This window comes from Varroa jacobsoni, unplaced genomic scaffold (assembly GCF_002532875.2).
Source record: "Varroa jacobsoni isolate VJ856 unplaced genomic scaffold, vjacob_1.0 scaffold_590, whole genome shotgun sequence".
Taxonomy (NCBI): domain Eukaryota; kingdom Metazoa; phylum Arthropoda; class Arachnida; order Mesostigmata; family Varroidae; genus Varroa; species Varroa jacobsoni.
Window position 1 is genome coordinate 260348 of NW_019213492.1, and position 17462 is coordinate 277809.

The following is a 17462-nucleotide window of genomic DNA, read 5'->3' on the forward strand; positions in this document are numbered from 1 at the left end:
TAGTATTACCGTTATCGATGCTATTCTTGTTGCAGCTGCCGTCGCGACTGTGCTAAAAGGTGATCGAGCGACTCGAGCTTTTAGCTCCTCTTTGCTTGGTCGTGTTGTCTAACTTGATTAGCGTTTCGGGGGGCTATTTTCGAGCTAGGCATGTATAATACAAGAGCGCCGAGGCTTAGCAAACGACCATGACTAGTAAAAGCTAGATAAACGAACAGGCAGATAGGATTAATGAGTGAGTTCGTCGTTTTCCGGAACTCTTCACAGTCCTTTTAGCCTCAACATGCCGCTTACTCACGGTTTCAGCAACAAAGAGCTTAATTTGCGACAAGTGTTAATAGATTTTTTTGTAAAAAAATCAATTATTTGCTTTTCAATAATTTTCTTTTCAATACACACGCACCCATTTATGTACACATCAGATCCATTATATCAAAATAAGAACATGAAAATAGAACATGTTGCTTCCGTGTATGCATGCTTTAGTTCGTATATTAAAACAGGACCAATCCACAGCGTCCAAAAAAGATCAGATAAAACCTGCGAAGTATAGACAAACATGTGAAAAGAAGATTGACATTAATAAAGAAATATTGCTACATTTGATCTGAAGGGAGTTTCACGTGCAGGATTTGATATACGGAAGATATGGAAGGTAGATTTGTCGTACTGGGCACTGGAGGCGTCAATTCGGGGCGAAGCCAGCTTCCGTGCACGTGCTGCATTTGCTTCCACCCGCCGAACTGTACTGTCATTTCGGTGTTGACAAAAACGCCCTTCTTTCGACCATACGTACCGTGCCTTCGCGTAGCAGTAGCAGTAGCAGCAGTCTTTTGCTCAGCAGTAGTTTTTTGGGGGTGCAATGCGTCTTTTGCCGACGTATCGCAAACCCCAGCAGCCGCCTCCTTTGAGAGGCTACTCCACAAACCTGTCCATACAGTTAGACTCTTCTCGGCATGCTCATACACTACACATGCCACGTCTCCATAGAGGCTCTTTAACCTAAAAGAGTGTATTTAGTCTAACTATCATTATTACGATTGTTTTCGCTTGACTTTGGGTCAAACTTTCCCTAACGTTTGTTCTAAAAGAGTTTTGCGCATTATAATGTGGTGGCGCCGTAAAGCGCATGAACATATCAGTAATGGACGAGGCTCTTTTTATGTTCAGCTTTAATTAAAATATGAAATTATTAATGATCATAAGTCATTGGTCAGGTAAAGAACTTCTATAAATCTATGCTAAATTAAACTGGGAAATATAATAGCAGATTTAGTCCTTCTATCTCCGCTATAGTGCAGTAGTGAAAAATCAAAGACATCTAAAATAGTTAAGCAGCCTGAAGTAATGTTTAAAAACAGAATGAAACATAAGAACCGTAGTTTCTGTCATCGGTCGCGTGGCTCACATAAAGGTACGGCAAATGAGACCACTGCTGTTAGATTTCTGAAAAGGAAAACGAAGTAATTGAATGTGAAGACCAACAATTTTTAATATTTATAAATATATTTACATACATTTATTTTTAATATACGAATTTAACTCAGGGTTGAAAAGTAATATATAGGCAGAGTGGATAGTTTTCACACCGCAGTTGGTAAACAAATCCTTTTCGCGCCATAGCAATTTCTCCTTTTAGCTTCAGATGTGTGAATTTTACATGCTTTTTTCACCCTTGAAACAGAACTAACAATTGTTGGCCGTGTTCGTTCATTACAATATGGCCTCCAGCCCTGACTTAATGGCGGATTTCATGGCCGAATTGACGGAAACAGAACTAACGGTTAATGGCTGTGTTCGTTCATTACAATATGGCCTTCAGCTCTGATTTAATGGCGGATTTCATGGCCGAATTGACGAAAACAGTGAACTAGTTCAATGTATAGTCCTTCATTGGCAGATTTACGCTGAACGTGTTGAAACAAACTGGTAAAAGGTACAATCGTTATTTAGTGCAGTTCCAACAAAACCAACTCTAGAACGAAAGCTCTTATCCTATACATCTGGTCAATGCAATAGCATCAGATATCGGATGCTTTAAAAAGCATCGATGGCTTTGAAGCCGAAATTGTACAAAGTAGATTCTTTTATATTAAGAAATTAATTATAAGCCTTTTTCTAATAACATCGTGACCCTCTACTGTAGAACATCCCATCGGTGTTTTTGGGCGGAAAATGATTTTTGCATTCCTATATTGAAACTAAGTTAACATCTTTAAAGGAGTTTTATAGAGAATGAAACAGGTCCGGACTATATATAGCGGCTGCATTGAAACTTTAAGGTTCCTCAATTTTTACCGGGTAGCTAAAGATGTATGTGATTTAGCATTGTCATGGCGGAAGACAGAGCTGCTGGTATTCACTAGTTCGAGTTAATATGTTTCAATGGCTTTTGTAAATTTTTGACAATAAAGGTCCTTATCGACTATTTTGCTCAGCGCCGGCAGCTCATAATATAGGACTTTTTTCCAATCTCAATAAACACATAGTGGTTTTCTGATGTCAGCCCAAGCGCCCAGATTGTGCGGTTTTTCCTCGTTTTATTACACATTATTGTCATATGTGACCCATTTTTCATCACCTGTGGTCAACCGCTCGAATTTTGCAGACGGAAATTTGGTCAAGTAAATTTTTTATATCAATTCGGATAGCACCCAAACATCGAATTCTTTTGCCCGCTTGCCCAAAAATGTCGATCTTGCAATAATTTCTTCAGATTTTTCGGTAGGTAGGGTAGGGTACATCACGAAATGTTCAAAACAAAAGCAACAAAACCGTTTTTGGATTACTTTTTTCTATATCATACCTTAACTATAAATTGGACAATTTTTATAGGTAAATTATAGTAAAATTGTGAAATATAACGATACTTTTATAGAAATTTTACTCGACTTAGACGCGTCCCTTTATAAGCTTAGTTAAAAGCATTTCAAAGACTCAAGCATACCCGTAGTGAAATATATGGATCGTCTAACTCGAAAGATCGTTAATACCCTTTCGAACAGCCATATAAACCGATAGAAAAAATCTTAGTAAATGTAATTTCACTTTACTTATGCAATCTCATTGTGGTATACTTAACTAAATAATTGTAATATACATTATGGCAGTTTGAAACAATATATTCATTGTGTGCACTTTTGAAACTATATTTACACCAGGTTGTGGGCTTAAATCGCAGAGCGCAGTAACTTGTCATAACTTCTTTGGGCACAGTAAAAAGCCAAACCTTCCAAATCTTTAGACAAAGATCGTCATCGTGTTATATTCTTTGTCGTTTCCACATACGTCTTCTATCTATTTAAGTAACAGTTCTAAAAGAATTATTTGAATTAAGCTAAAAGAACAAATATTGACGAGGAAACATCCCACATATACATACATATATATATATATATACACACATGGTAAGCATCAATATTTACTAGTATAACACACATGCGCACTATAATAAGCTCTTGTATAATAAACTATTTTGAGACCATGAACAAATAATGTGGACTCATACATTATAATAACAGATTAATAACAGATGCATACTCTTCCAATAAACATTTTTGTACACCACTTTTTTGAGTGTATTGAGTTGTTTCATCATTAAGTAGCGCCATCGAAAATTTTTGATTACGCAGTTGAAGCATCCGATCGCTAGAGGTTTGACTCTTTGCAAGGGTCTCCCTGTACCTTAGGTCAATGGCGAGTCTTCATTTCAGGATCCCAACTTGCTGGATTTATGGCCACATGCATGCCTATATTGTATGTATCAATCAATGTATTGATTCCAATCGTTTGACGGCTGCTTAATATTCGACTACTGTCTAACCGAAACAGTCGTCAATTATCTAAATCGGTCTTCGATTATTTAGCCTTTCCGGCCTGCAGTCCTACAGCATTAAGGAATCTATGCTCAGCACTAGAACTTCGCTAGTACTTCTCGAGCGCTAGGCAGCAGAGGTTAACCAGAGAGAACCATGAGTGCAAGCGCTTAGGTAAAATGATTGCATTGATTTTATGCACTATGCAATTCATTCGGTAGATTGCAACATTAGCGGGGCTTCATAGAGGAACTGCAAAGCTTGATCGCGCTTTCTAAGTAACAACTGCAATTCCGAAGACGACTAATATTGCCCCGTCGGGAAAATAAACGTGGTCTTGGATCTGTATCCCTTTCGCCTGATTCTATAACTTAACCGTTTGCTGACAAGGCAAGAAGTAATTTACATATGACGGAGACCTTAGCTAATCCCTAGAGTAGAACCCACCTTTTATCCTAAATAGTACTCGCAGCATAAAGATGTAGTTTGAACCTCCGATCGGTCAACAACCATACGGATGCGCGGTCGGTATGACGGTGCTCGTGCTTGAGGCGTTATCTTCAACCTTTGCTTCATAATATCCCTAATCAGCTTGGCACTGTAGCTGTAATAGTAGGCTTGGTTCTTAGTTCGGTAACTAACTAAAAACGCGCTTGATATGAAGCTGGTCTATCGCCTTGAAGATGATTGCTTTCTAATGCGCTGCTTGCATTGAAATTCACACGCTGTTTAGAATGTTCTGTATGACTCTTCGCTCATTACGAAGTAGTTTTCGTCACGGAAATATGTTGTGGGGTCAGTCCATACAAGGAGCAGTCGACTGCCCGTGCGGCTGTCCACTCTGTAAAATGCTGATGGGGTTGAGAGGATGCGGAACGTTAAAGTCGTTCTTCAACGAATGAATTCGGCCGGGCAAAAGGTGGCACTGGCTGGCAGTGGGCTTGCTAGAAATGCCTCCCCCTTGATTCGTAGCCCGAGGCAGCTTGGAGATTTGTGGGAAAACTAGAAAAAACTGCAAGAAGGAACGCCGAGAGGGGAAAAGGCTAATCAAACAGAATAACAGGTGCCCAATTGAAAAGGACAACGCAACGCTTCGAAAGGTTCAAACACACATGCTATACAGTCGGAAATCACGTCGGCGTAAGCCTGGAGTGAACTCAGCAGGAAACCGCAGTAGACGTGCCAGAAAAGCTGATCAGTAAAGGTGTACAACGTTTTGCATGGGATCTATATGCGGTGTTTGTTGTGTACGTAAACAGGTACGACAGCACTCAGAACGGAGTGCAAGCTATACTTTATGGGACCCTAAGAACAAGCAATCTTTCCTACTACGAGATTATGCATGGAAGGGAACTAAGAGTAAATGTTCTTTGTGACAAGGACTTTCTTAACAAATGGCTGAGAGAATTAACGCTAATGTAATAAATGGCTTTGCACCTATAAAATGTCCTGTAGAAATACAGGTCGCAGAACGTTAAGTTTTATAGAACTCTCTATTTTCTTTTGTTTGATAGTATATAGATAGTGAAATCTTTCTCGGATACTGAAAGAAATTTACCTGGGATTTTGAAACGACAAAATATTAAGAAAATCTATGTTTCTCGATATAATGACATAGGATAAGCAAAATAAAGGTCCAAAGGCATAATCATTTTGAACGTTAAAGCAATGATAATATTGTATTGCTCGACTCTAAAACGTAGTGACAAAGGCATTTCTAGATACATTTGAAAGCCAAATTGAGCTGATTGCAAGAATGCTCTTGTATATTATGGGGTGTTATCACACTTTCCGTGCATTTAGAATAGGGATGAAGTGTGCAAAGAATGCTCGCTTCGTTATAACAGCACGACCTCGCAGGCGATTCTCATTTGCAAAACATAAGCTTCCATTGTCATTTCAAAGACGTATACTTAGTATTATTCAGAGCCAAACAAGGTACCTCGCCTTCAAAGAAACAGGATCAGTCGCGACCATTAAGCGTCTTGTCGGCGGCGTACGGTCACAAAGAGTTGACATTGCACTCGTCCTCAAGAACACATATATATATATATTCAAACTCAAAGGAAGCCACGGGCTGCCCATAGTGCGAAACAAATGGCCGCGCTGGCTATACGTCTCCATTTTCGCTTGTAATTTGTACAGCAGTTGTATGGCAGCCAACTACTATAGGGTATCGGGGAAAAGCCATAGCAACAGACTACGGTTATATTTTAGACTGCGTAGAATATACTGATGTGTAGTCGCCTTAGTATGAGAATATAATATAGAAATAGAGGAAAACAATAGGAAGCATATAGACTGAGTCGATAGGCGCTGCTCTATTGGAGAGAATCGTTTGCAGATCCAGACCCTTTCTTATTTTAGACCAGTACTGCACAACATCGTACTCCGAGGGTAAACGCAAAGTAGCTGACAACGTACGGGCTCGATCATCCAGCGTCAAAAGCACCAGTAGCAGACACCTGCGCCACAAAAACCTTTGCTGGTCTCTTCTAGCAGTAGTCATCTTTCCTAAATAGACAAAGACGAAATGCATGAAAACTAACGCAGACGACTATTTTTTGGGACACCTTGTAGAAGCTACTAAAATGGTGGCTAGGAAGACGTACGCATGGCGCACCCCAGTGGAACAGTATTTATAATTTTTAACTATATTACGTACTTTGCCGCTTCGCTGTTGACTGCGACGACCGATGTAGTCTATCTATAGACATATTGCTTCGTATGTTTGTATCGAGATTTAACGAAACTTAGCATCTAGGGAAGCACATTGTTGTTATCTAGAAGGAATACGTCCTGGTTATAATAATATTGGTACGCATTCAGGTCAGGCAAATATTACTGCTGCAATCGCAGAAAAAGTCAACAGCACTAACTAGTTTCTTGTTTTTCAAAAATAGCTTGCGAAATAACATGCCGTTAAGAAATGTACCAATTTTTCAACTAGTTAACTTACTAGCCTCTATCGGACTCGGCCGCTTATACTTCCAGCACCTGTATGAGGAAATACGAATACCAGTTTCTATATTTTCGCATATATAAAAACAAATTTTTACAAGTGAAGATCCGCTTGAGAACGGGCGACATTAGCTGACCTAGCTAACTGTGGCTTTATTCGGGCTTTAATTCACAAAGTTTACGTCATTTTGCCGCGTTGTAAGTGCTTAATTGATGAATAGAAGAAATTCTGCAGGCTAGCAGCTATCGTAAACGTTTTTCTTTGCTGGTGGACATACGACCTGTTCCGAAACAATCGCTTACAACGTGGTTCACAGACGTGGTAGAGCGACAGCGAAACACTGAATGGATTTCGCCAGAGAAGGCATTACATTTTAGGGAAGTTGCTTGGCAGAACCCTGTCAAGTCCAAATCCACCAAATCTATATTAAATTCCATTAGCCAATGCAGCATTAGAGCCCTTACGTAAGTTGTATCTTAAATGTGCAAACGCTATCATAATTTTTGTCGTTGTTCTTTATGCTCTAGATAGATAAAGTATTAGAGACGTGTTTTTCTAAATGAGCCATATCCTAGTAGCAGGCTCTGACTGGCTTGACTGTGGGGTGTGTCCGCCACCGCCATATTAATACGACATTCTACGGTAACAATATTTTATTTGAGGTATTGCATATTTAGCTATCTATAATAGCGCTAACATATATCCATGCGAAATACAACAAGTATAGTGTCTACATACTGAATACCGGTATCCGTATGGTTTCCCACTCCTAAACGTCAGCCCAAGTCGCTTGAGTCTAACCGTAGAGGTACGAGTAAACATCGTAATAGATGGACAAAGGCGCAAAACAGTTATCGAGATAAATTATAAGGTCCTTGCAGAAATTAAGTTATGAGAATCGTTGCGTGCGTCATAGTGTGTACACTTCATAGTAAACTCCTGTGCTCACAGTGTCAAGCCATGGCTGTATACTTATGCATTCAAATGTACACTGCGCAAAGCCTATATTAAATTGCATGACGAACATATTAAATCCTCATGCGTTATGTAGAACCACCTCGTATATGTGAGGTGTAAAGAGAATGTTGTGAAATAAGCTCTTAACCTTCGAATGGATTGGTTGATGTAGATAACAAAAAAAAATTGTTCTTACAAGCATCAGAGGTTACTGAACTCGGAGACAATAGTCTTCGTCATCTCCCGGTAGACACATTATAGGATCGGATAGAGCTTAAGATACTTAGCTGGTTGAGCTCTCTCCAGGAAATGTGTGGGGCTGTAGAGGATACGCGTATTCATACAACAAACGGTTGTTCTGTGGGACTGGTTCGATTGCCAGATATTGGCCAGTGTAGATTCGACCCAGAATGACGCTCCGTACTCAACTCATAGTCGGGAAAAACGTTTTCTAACTAGAGCCGTCAGAGACGAGCAAAGCCATGCTCTTTGATGGAACAGAGACGTTTTTCAATGCTTCAGGAAAAAGCGAAACGGGATGAGGCAAGATATGAGGTTGCCTTGTACGCCGGCCCAATAAGAAGGTTACGGCCGAAGGAGATTTAAAACCTAAAAGAGTCCAAGACGAAATCTTGGGACAGTCCAGCCATAAAAATTCACACAGTTAAAACAAATATTTCGTGTGGCAAAATTGGAGAGCCTCTAGGGTGTTTACCGCTTAGACACGGATAGCACTATCCGTTTGTGTTACTTTTTTTCACAACACTGTGCCAATAATTCCATACTGTGCTAATCGAGGTCGTGCATTTACTATCCACGGCTGTAGAAAAAAAAGCACAAGCTTTTTAACTAACTGTTTTTGTAGATACTGATTTGAAGATATTACATTGAATGATCTTATATGTGAAAACTTTAATAAGTTTATGTGCATCTTGTTTGTCGGGCCGAATATCGTCGGCCGTTTCAAAGTTTAAAGTCAATTGAGTTCGTGCTTTTAAAAACATCGGTTCCATTTTCGGGGACCTTTGAGGTTACACTTCTGTACAGGCTGTCTCGGTTCACTTAGCGGAGATCTAACAAAATGTAGAAAATCGAATACGAAAAGCTAAGTGTTTAGTGTTGTGGTTAGTGTAAGTTACAAATGACATATTTCGTCTAATAAATACAAGTATCGTACACATCCTGACAAAGTAATACTCGCCTGTGTTTTGCAACAGGATCAGTGTACTCCTCTAGTTCAATACGAAGTACACTTGCCATCTCATTAACTGATCTTTTGAAAAAGCCAAAAGCAAGCATAAACACTTATGCGTCGTCGTTTATTTGAGGTGTACTCGAATTACCTCGGCAGTAGAGAAATCAGAGAACCAAACAGGCTCTGGGCTTCGGTCTCAGCTCGCGTCCTATTTCCGCTATTTGTGCGCAGCTACTCCTCTACGAGAACGAGTTTCCTTCCCTTCATCGACGCCAATATCCAGCCAGCCACCTCTAACATTCTTTCGCTTATGTCGATTGCTACTGCGCACGCTGCAATAAAAGTATCCGGGGCAGCGTTTAGAAAATAGCTTGCATGCTTCCTGAGGTAGGGTAAATAATATTTCTTTCCAGTCCATCAGGCAGTAACATTCCTCTCACCAGCGGCCGCAGCATCGGAGGCAAGTATAGCCGTAACTGCGTCCCTATTCACTTGACGTCTATCAATTGCTGGGCTGGCGGAAGGCGAGCAAACCGTCTGGCTTCACAAGCTGCGCTGAACGCAGTTACTGCGTTGCTCTCAACTCAGCCTTTGTCTGTGTTCTCAGAGCAAATTCTCTACGTATAGCATATGATAGTTCATACGCTGGATAGCCAGTTAGGCCCGAGTCGGTGGCCGAAACGGGCGTACGTTAGGGGGGTGCCACTACTTTTGCATGGAGCAGTCCGGGTATATATCGGCGCGCAGCCGGTCGGGTTGGCTACTTCAACAGAGTCGGAAGCGAGCAACGGCAGCGAAAACGAAGCAACGACGCTAATAGAAAAAGACCTCTGAGGGAAAGCTCTGAGCTCTTTTCAGTGGCGGCAAAAGAGCATTGGCAGAAATAGCAGTAACATGAAAAGCTACTTTATTGAGAATAACGAGACGATGAGGCATGCCACTCGCTTTTATTAAATTAATCACGTTTTTTTACTTACCTTTGAACATGCTCCCGGCCACAGATATTCCGTTTTCTAAACTACTGTATGCGTCAACGAGTTAAATCCAACGGTAAATAACCGGAACTCAGTGGCCGATGAATATATTGATTTCATTGTGAAGTTAATGTTCACATATATTCGGCCTGTCACTAAGAGTAACGCTTCTCCTTTTGCTTCAATCGTTAGAAAATCGTAAGTTTTCGGCAAAGAGTTTTACTTAATTGAGCAATCAATCAATTTATATACAATCATCGCAATCAACTCTGAGTCTTCCAGGTTAATCTTGGATTTGCATTGAAATCCAATAAATTATAGGTTTTAGTACAAACCCTCCATTGTGACTATCGTACGCTGATGCGCTACAAAAGCGACTTTGCCTCCGGACGCTGTCAAGCTTCATCTCTTAACAAAACAGAGTTAATTTTGTTGTGTTATCGTTATTACCCTATTTTTTTTTTATTAGTTCACATTTTGCCCAGCGCAATTCACCTTCGATGCTTGCCCTACTGGTTTACAGGTTTCGTACAAAAAGCGAAGCGGACATCATACATTGGCTTGCTTAGAAGAATGTTTCTTTCGTTTATTGCTTTCCTATCTATCTTTCGACTCGTTACATTTACATGTGATGTTTTTAATCTCCTCTATCAACACGTCGAATTGTTAATTATAAGTCGTTGGGTAGTAGACAGAATTTTTTTTTGTTTACACTGGTTATAAATAAAAATGGCATATTTCATGTGAAAACGTGCATCTTTCTTTCGGTATCGTTTTCAGCTCTTTTCCGCTAAAACTGTGCCGTGTGCAGCGAGAACTCTATAATTATAAGAACTGCTCGAAGATGACGTCTTGAACGTGGCGCACGTCGTGTCATCTTTAGATGGCAGATCAACAAATGTTTACTATACTCCATGGATTCTATACAGAAAAAGTGCATCGATGATCCCAAGCCACAGACCAGCCAGCTATAAACAAGATGATCACGACTTACCTTTCCGACAGGAGATATTATGTTTCGATACGGCAGAATTATTTAAGCTAAATTTTGATACCATTTGCAGGAAACGGGTAAGCACAAAGTACCTCCTGGACAACCTTCTTAACCGTTAACTACTAGAAATTCGACGAAACCTTTGAAAATTTGACGAAAACCTTTGATCTCGCAATTGCGTAAAAGAAAACTAATGGTAGGTAGAATGCACGATGGTGACTTTTAAACCTCGCAGTGCGAAGCAGTGGCAGCCTCTCCTCACTGCGCACCCACGTATTGTAGACGAAAACTAAAGTGATGCAAAAACATAACAGCTACTGAATCTAGGTGGGTTTGTGTCCATCGAGTGCTAGGGCGTCTCTGTTGTTATTTTGTACCGTTTCACTACCGTTCTACCATTAATTCCTCTGAACGCACGAGTGGGTGAGCAGATAGGCCTAATTTGAATACGAACTCCATTACATCTACCAGCAGTGGTTGTCATACTGGTAAAGGCAGCTTTCTGTGTGCGTAACATATAGCCGATCAGAGAACATGGAAAGCCTGGCCGCTCATTGAGAAAGCATAAATCATGGAAACTGGACAAACATGACGGAAGCATGATGCTGGCTTTTCGAGAAGCAGTAACAGTGCAGCAAGCTTCTTATGTTGCAATAGTGCTAAAACATCAGTCAGGTAACTGAATGGTTGGTTAACACATGAGGGAAAGCGAGAAGATTGGAAAGAAACTTCTGAATGAAACTCTTACGCAGTTGAAGAATTAACGGAACTGCCCCCACGCTTCGAACAAGGCCTTCTGCTTTTACGTTACTCGTTTATTATGCAGTAGTCGATAAAAAAACGAAGTAAATCAACAAACATTTATGATTACACTTGGCTCAAGCTTGGACGTATAATTTACGTGCGCAATTTGATATATACCGTTGGTTTTGAAAAGAGATTATTCTTTCCAAATCACGTACAAAGACTGTGGGGACATACGAAATTGCTATTAAGCCAAGATAGCTTGTGTGTCTAATGATCGAATAAAACAGCATCTAGAAATGATATTACTAAGATGATGCTTCATTTTTGAGCTATATTTGTATAGGGTCAACGTCTATACCATGCTAGTCGATACGGAAGCTGATACCAGGCACATCAAGGGAAATCGGTCGCGCAGATATTTTCTAGTTTGTTGTCGTTGCTGCTGCTGTTGCTATGGTCGTCGTCTTTCCAATGAAAACTCTTATGCATTTAAAGGAAATCTGAAGAATTCTTCCTCAGCAAACAGAAGTGGAAACCTTGATTTTATCAAGCGACGTACAAAAAAAGGTACTTCAGGCTCACCTATTCGTTGATGCGCTTCCTTCGTTTGCGATTTTCTCCGCGTTTTCAGATGAATACTGTTCTAGAAAACCTTCTTTAACGCTGAATGGAAGCGAAAATACGGCTTACAGTTTACTTGTATGCATCGATCAATCACTATTGTTGGAAGGAAGGCTGTGTATTTACTATGTAAAACTATGCAGCACTGTAAGCTTACAATATCTTATCTAATTGCGACTCTTGTTTTAAAGAATTTATTTCAACATTTACCAATCCGTCTAAGGATTTGCTTAAGTACGTTAACAGGGAATTACGTTTTATTTATTTACTTTTGCTTACTAGAAATAGAACATACCGATATCAAAAAAAGTAAATAAAGTCTCCGTGCCAACTTAGTGTGTAATGTATTTGCCTACTAAATTTAACGACACCTTGCGATCTAGATTCGAATTCGGGCATAGATACACTTTGTTTCGTGCTGGGAACCAGCCGTCTGATTGAATGCTTAACGGCGAAACCAGACGTTAAACACGGAACATAGTATTTAAAGCACTCTGCGTGAAATGAGCTGTATTGAAGATGATTTATTAGATGGTAGATATCAGTGGCCGTTGTTTTGCCTCCTCTTCTAAATTTTATCGCTTTCGGTTGCGTCAAAGTTACGATCAGTTACAAATCTGTGACTGCCACGCGGAGCCAAGCTAGAGCTTGCTGCATCTAAAACCTGTTTGACTCGTGCATCACTAAGTCGTCTGCATAGAAGCTGACTTCGACTGATTTCCTCAGCTTTTTTATTTGAAATGGGAGGTCTTTCAGCTAGATGGGGAATAAGAGCGGGCTTAAGTTTTCCTCTCTGTCTAGCCGGTTGTCTAGGCGAAAGGCAAAAGTTCGGCCACTCCGTCGTCCATGATTATTCTATTCTTTTATAAAATCGTTCCAAACGGGTTGACAACCTTCATATGGACACTCACCTCGGCCAGTGTGAACATAACCTCGTTCCTGAGTTCCAGATCTAAGTATGCGTGGTCAGTGTTCTTTTAACTTTAGCCATTGAGGGCCTGCACACCATTTCTGTCGAATGCTTCCTCCGAAACCTATATTGCTTCGTTTGGGTGGCGTGCACCCTTCTTAACTAGCTGTTCCCCCTTTTAGTATGCCGCGAAATATGTTATAAGAAGCGTTTTTCCTCACTTTTCACCTCCATGATGACGGCACCATTGTGTCACTCTTTCCTGTAAGGAACACTAATTTGGTAGCATCTTTCACCTGGGCTAGGAGTGCATCAGTGTGTAAATATTTACCAGCTCCATATACCGGAGAACCACGATGCCAGAACAACGGTGCACTTAAGATGCTTGGCGCGGACTCAATTTAGACTTGCGACTTTGCATTAGTTCTCGCACAACGAAGTCTTGTTGAAGGACATCGCGTTATATTGAGACTTCTGCTTTCCATATTGCAATGAAAAAAAAAAACACCGCGCGTGGTATTGTAACGAGAAGAGATTTATGGGGGCTGAGGACTTAATCGAGTAAGCCGCCGACTACCCGTCATGCGTTAGTCATATGTACGGTTAACTTTCTTTACCGGCGATTAAACAGGTCTTCTGCCGTTCAAGTGGCTGTGTGACGCACGCTTTTTTCAACAGATTGTCTTAAAAACTGAGGCTAAAAAGGTAGAACTTAGGCTGTATATCGGCCGTAAGTGTGAAGATTATCTGGGCCTTCCGTGTAAGGCCGCAAATGCAACTAAACCACAGCCTATGCTTTCGGGGGGGGGGGGGGGGTGTATGGTAGACTAAAGAATTTCAACCATATTTTGTACATAAATTTCAGCGTTCACTACGTCAGTTACAGGGAGAATTTCGTAGGCGCGTTCAAAGAGCTTGTTCATATTTGGGCATCGTGACGAAACTTGGTATCTGACAGTTCACATAGGTGCAATGTGGACGATAAGGTATACTGCAATCGCTATGTAAGCACAACTGATTGCGCAAAAAATGATTTTCACCCTAAAGTATACTTTGTTTGTGGCCAAGTTCGTCTTAAATATACTGATAACTTAATTTTCTGTGTGTTTTAGGGAGGTTAGGTGTCAAAGTTAAATTGACTACTTAGCGATCAAAGTCCGTAAGAGGTGTCTTGAAACGGCGTAGCACGGTCCAAGTTCGGTTGGTCGAGGCGGGTTTTAAAAAATCATCGCCATAAAGGGCGATGATTAGGGGGCGCTCATGGGCCCTCCAAATCAGTTAGCCAAGTATAGGAGACTTAGTCGCAGTGTACGTGTACGTATATGTATATAAATATATATATATATATATAGCAATGACGTTACCTTCCACTAGGCACGGCATGAAGTCACCTATCTTATGACTATAGAAAACAGAGATGCCTCTACTGGGAACTCCGTTGCTTTTTATTACCAGACAGTGCACAGAATAGAAACACGGTACGTTAAAAGGGTGTTTAAGTCTCCGTTCAAAGTGTCGCATGCTCTACAATGGTTAGTGCTGCTAGAATCTGCCTTGCAAAGTGCTCGACCATTGGGCATATGGAACCCGTTGGCGGTAGTTTAACTGTTCGGCGCAGTGTTGCTTTTTGCATTGGTGGATCTTTAAGGGTAGCTTTGCTTGGTGGTGATTCATCCGTTTGAGGTTAACCTCGCTGTTGGAACGTTAGGCTCTGGAAGTCTGGTCGAGTTGGCTGGGTTTGCTGTTCAAGCCTTTCGTGCCGTTTTCGTCGATGGCTCTTAGATAATTATCTCTTGGCTTCTGCCTTTCTCGGTTGTCAGGATTCTTACACTTAAAAAAGGCCTTACTTTCTTGACAATGCTGCAGGCAATTTTCCCGGCCGCCTTAGCTTTATAGTTATACTGTCCTTCCTTGACGACCAACTTAAGGGAAACGGACAAATCTTTACGTTGGCGTGTAACGCGGCATAGAAGTATTAATTGTATCTTTGAAATATTTGTATCTAAATGCCCCATGGTTAGCATTCTCCAGCGGCTACTATGTATGAACGGATGAGCAAAATGCATGCATACAGTTGCTTTTTTAGGCGCGTGCCCATTTGCTATACACATACATAAACTTAAATAACGAAACCGCGCAAAATCGGCATGTTGCACGTAGACAATGACCATGTTTTTATTTGAGAGTTCAGGGCTGTATATTGACCCCGAACTTTTTTATTTGTTTCCAGCTAACAGAGGCTAACACACCCCCCTGTACACGGTCAGCTAGCTAACTTCCCTTCTTTAAATAAAGGAAGGTCATGGTAGCATTACAAAGTGCACAAATCAGACAAATATAGGGAACGCGAAGGCTTCCGTTGTCGTTCACCTTGCAATTTCTTTCTCTATATATAACACAATGTTATGACATAGGTTTACTGAATCGCCTTTTAGCCTAGCGTCCGAAAGCAGCTCGTTGGTCTACTACCACCTTACCTCGTCTAATTAAATAATTCTCACGGGAGCCACGGCCAGCCGCAGCCGCAACCGCTGCCGCCTCTAGCTTGCTATCTGTCTGCTCCTGGCTGACAGCAGTTACTTACGTAGTGGCTAGCTAGGTGGTAGAGTAAATGTGGAAAATACGTAAGGGCCGTAAGCACTAGGTCGCTAGGAGATGAAAGATAACAGCTTGTAAGGCAGTTGTTGGTGTGCAGACATATGGGCGACCGCGTATGAAAGGACAAACTAGGCGGCAGATGGTGGACGATGCGAAGGGACGAGTAATAGGCGCGATGGGTACCGCGAGCGACAGAACAGCCAGTCCATAGTACTGACCACGCAATAGAAACCACTACGGTCGCCGTTGCCACGATTAGTGGCACATTGCTATGTCACTGCGACGCGACCCCCTCAACTATGAGACCCTGTAGCAATAGAAGAATAAATAACGAGGGAAGAGATTGCCCGCACGATGCAGTACGCTTCTGGCTTCGTTGTTGGTGCTACTACTGCTTGCAACGATGGTGGGCAAGTGCCGAGCGTGTTTCTATTTCCAAGCTTTTGGCGAGACTCCTAGCAATAGTTGCAGGCTTGTTCATGACCGTAGTTTCCTCCATGTGGCTGAAGGGAACAGCAAAACCTCCTGCGTCTGCAAGTGCTAGTATGGGTAAGTAAACAAGCAGGTAGGCAACGCGCGTGAGTGAGCCAGCCACACCACGGATCGTCTATCAGTGTTAAACGCAAGATGGCGAACGGGTTGCCTTGTTAATTAGTACCGCTGTGACGCTCAGTGCTGAAGGTGCTGTTGTTGTTTGTAGCAATTATGCGGCTCTCATCATCGGTGTGTATGGTATTATCGTTCTGGTTTAGACTACACGCAGAGCAAACAAAGAAAACCGGTCCCGTAATTATCGTCAAAGCCATTCGTGTACGACCTGCCTCGTGCAACAATCGGAGCCGATGCCGAAATGTACGCCGCCAACAGCCGCTAATAGAACCAAAGTTTAATTCTCAATACGTTGTAAGGTTAGCTGGTCGAAGATGATCCTAATGAAGAGTTAATACAGCGCTACATTTACTTGTTTTGCGTAGGACCCATAAATTGCAATGAAAAAATGCCAACAAAGTCACGCATAATTTAAAGGGGCTTAGAAGCATATGCATATGGGCCAGTGGGTAAGTTGGCAACAAGGTGCTTTCGATAGGCCACTATAAAATTCGCTTATAGCACTGAAGTGTAACTAATATATATGCCAGGGCTTCAAATCATCGAGGCTACAAGGTCGATTGTCATCTAAGGAAATAAGTGAGCGTTTCATATGCTTAGATAGCGAAATATACAAAGTTCGATCTCTAAAACTTTAAGATAAGTGGCTGAGCACTGGAAGCTACCAAAGAATGACAACGATTATAATCATCATCACAGTTATCATCATAATGATCAGGTTTTTATGCAGCGGCGGCGGCTGCAGATATAGCTCAACTTCACAGTGGTAATTACAATTGCGACGATTGCGTAATAATTCCGGGCGCTATTTACGAGTACCCTATATATTTTTAGGGGTAATCTGTGTAATCTATTAGTCACGAAGTTCTATTAACATGTCTGTAATTTCTTTTGTCGGTCTACAGCTAGTAGCCACAGTATGCGAATAGTCTATGGATAAGGAAGCAAAAAGTATCAGACGCAAATAGGAGATATTTCCGGATATATTCAGTACGCACACGAATACGCCTTTACATTAAGTACATATAATTGTCCTTTCGTAATCAGTATTTGTAATTTGTACGTGTATAGCTGATGCGA

At 41.2% G+C, this 17462-nt stretch overlaps 1 protein-coding gene across 5 annotated transcripts in view; it reads left to right on the forward strand.

Annotated features, from left to right (window-relative positions):
- Positions 1-17462, forward strand: part of LOC111261722 (coiled-coil domain-containing protein CG32809) — a 319292-nt gene that overhangs the window by 80252 nt on the left and 221578 nt on the right. The window contains exon 1 of one of the 5 annotated variants that reach the window (XM_022835431.2): positions 15962-16322. The exons of 3 other annotated variants lie outside the window; for them this stretch is intronic. In XM_022835431.2, the coding sequence (XP_022691166.1) occupies positions 16073-16322 (250 nt within the window). In that variant the 5' untranslated portion in view covers positions 15962-16072. Of the gene's footprint in view, positions 1-15961; positions 16323-16352; positions 16626-17462 lie in introns of those variants that run through there. One more of the 5 variants, XM_022835433.2, reaches the window with a different exon arrangement.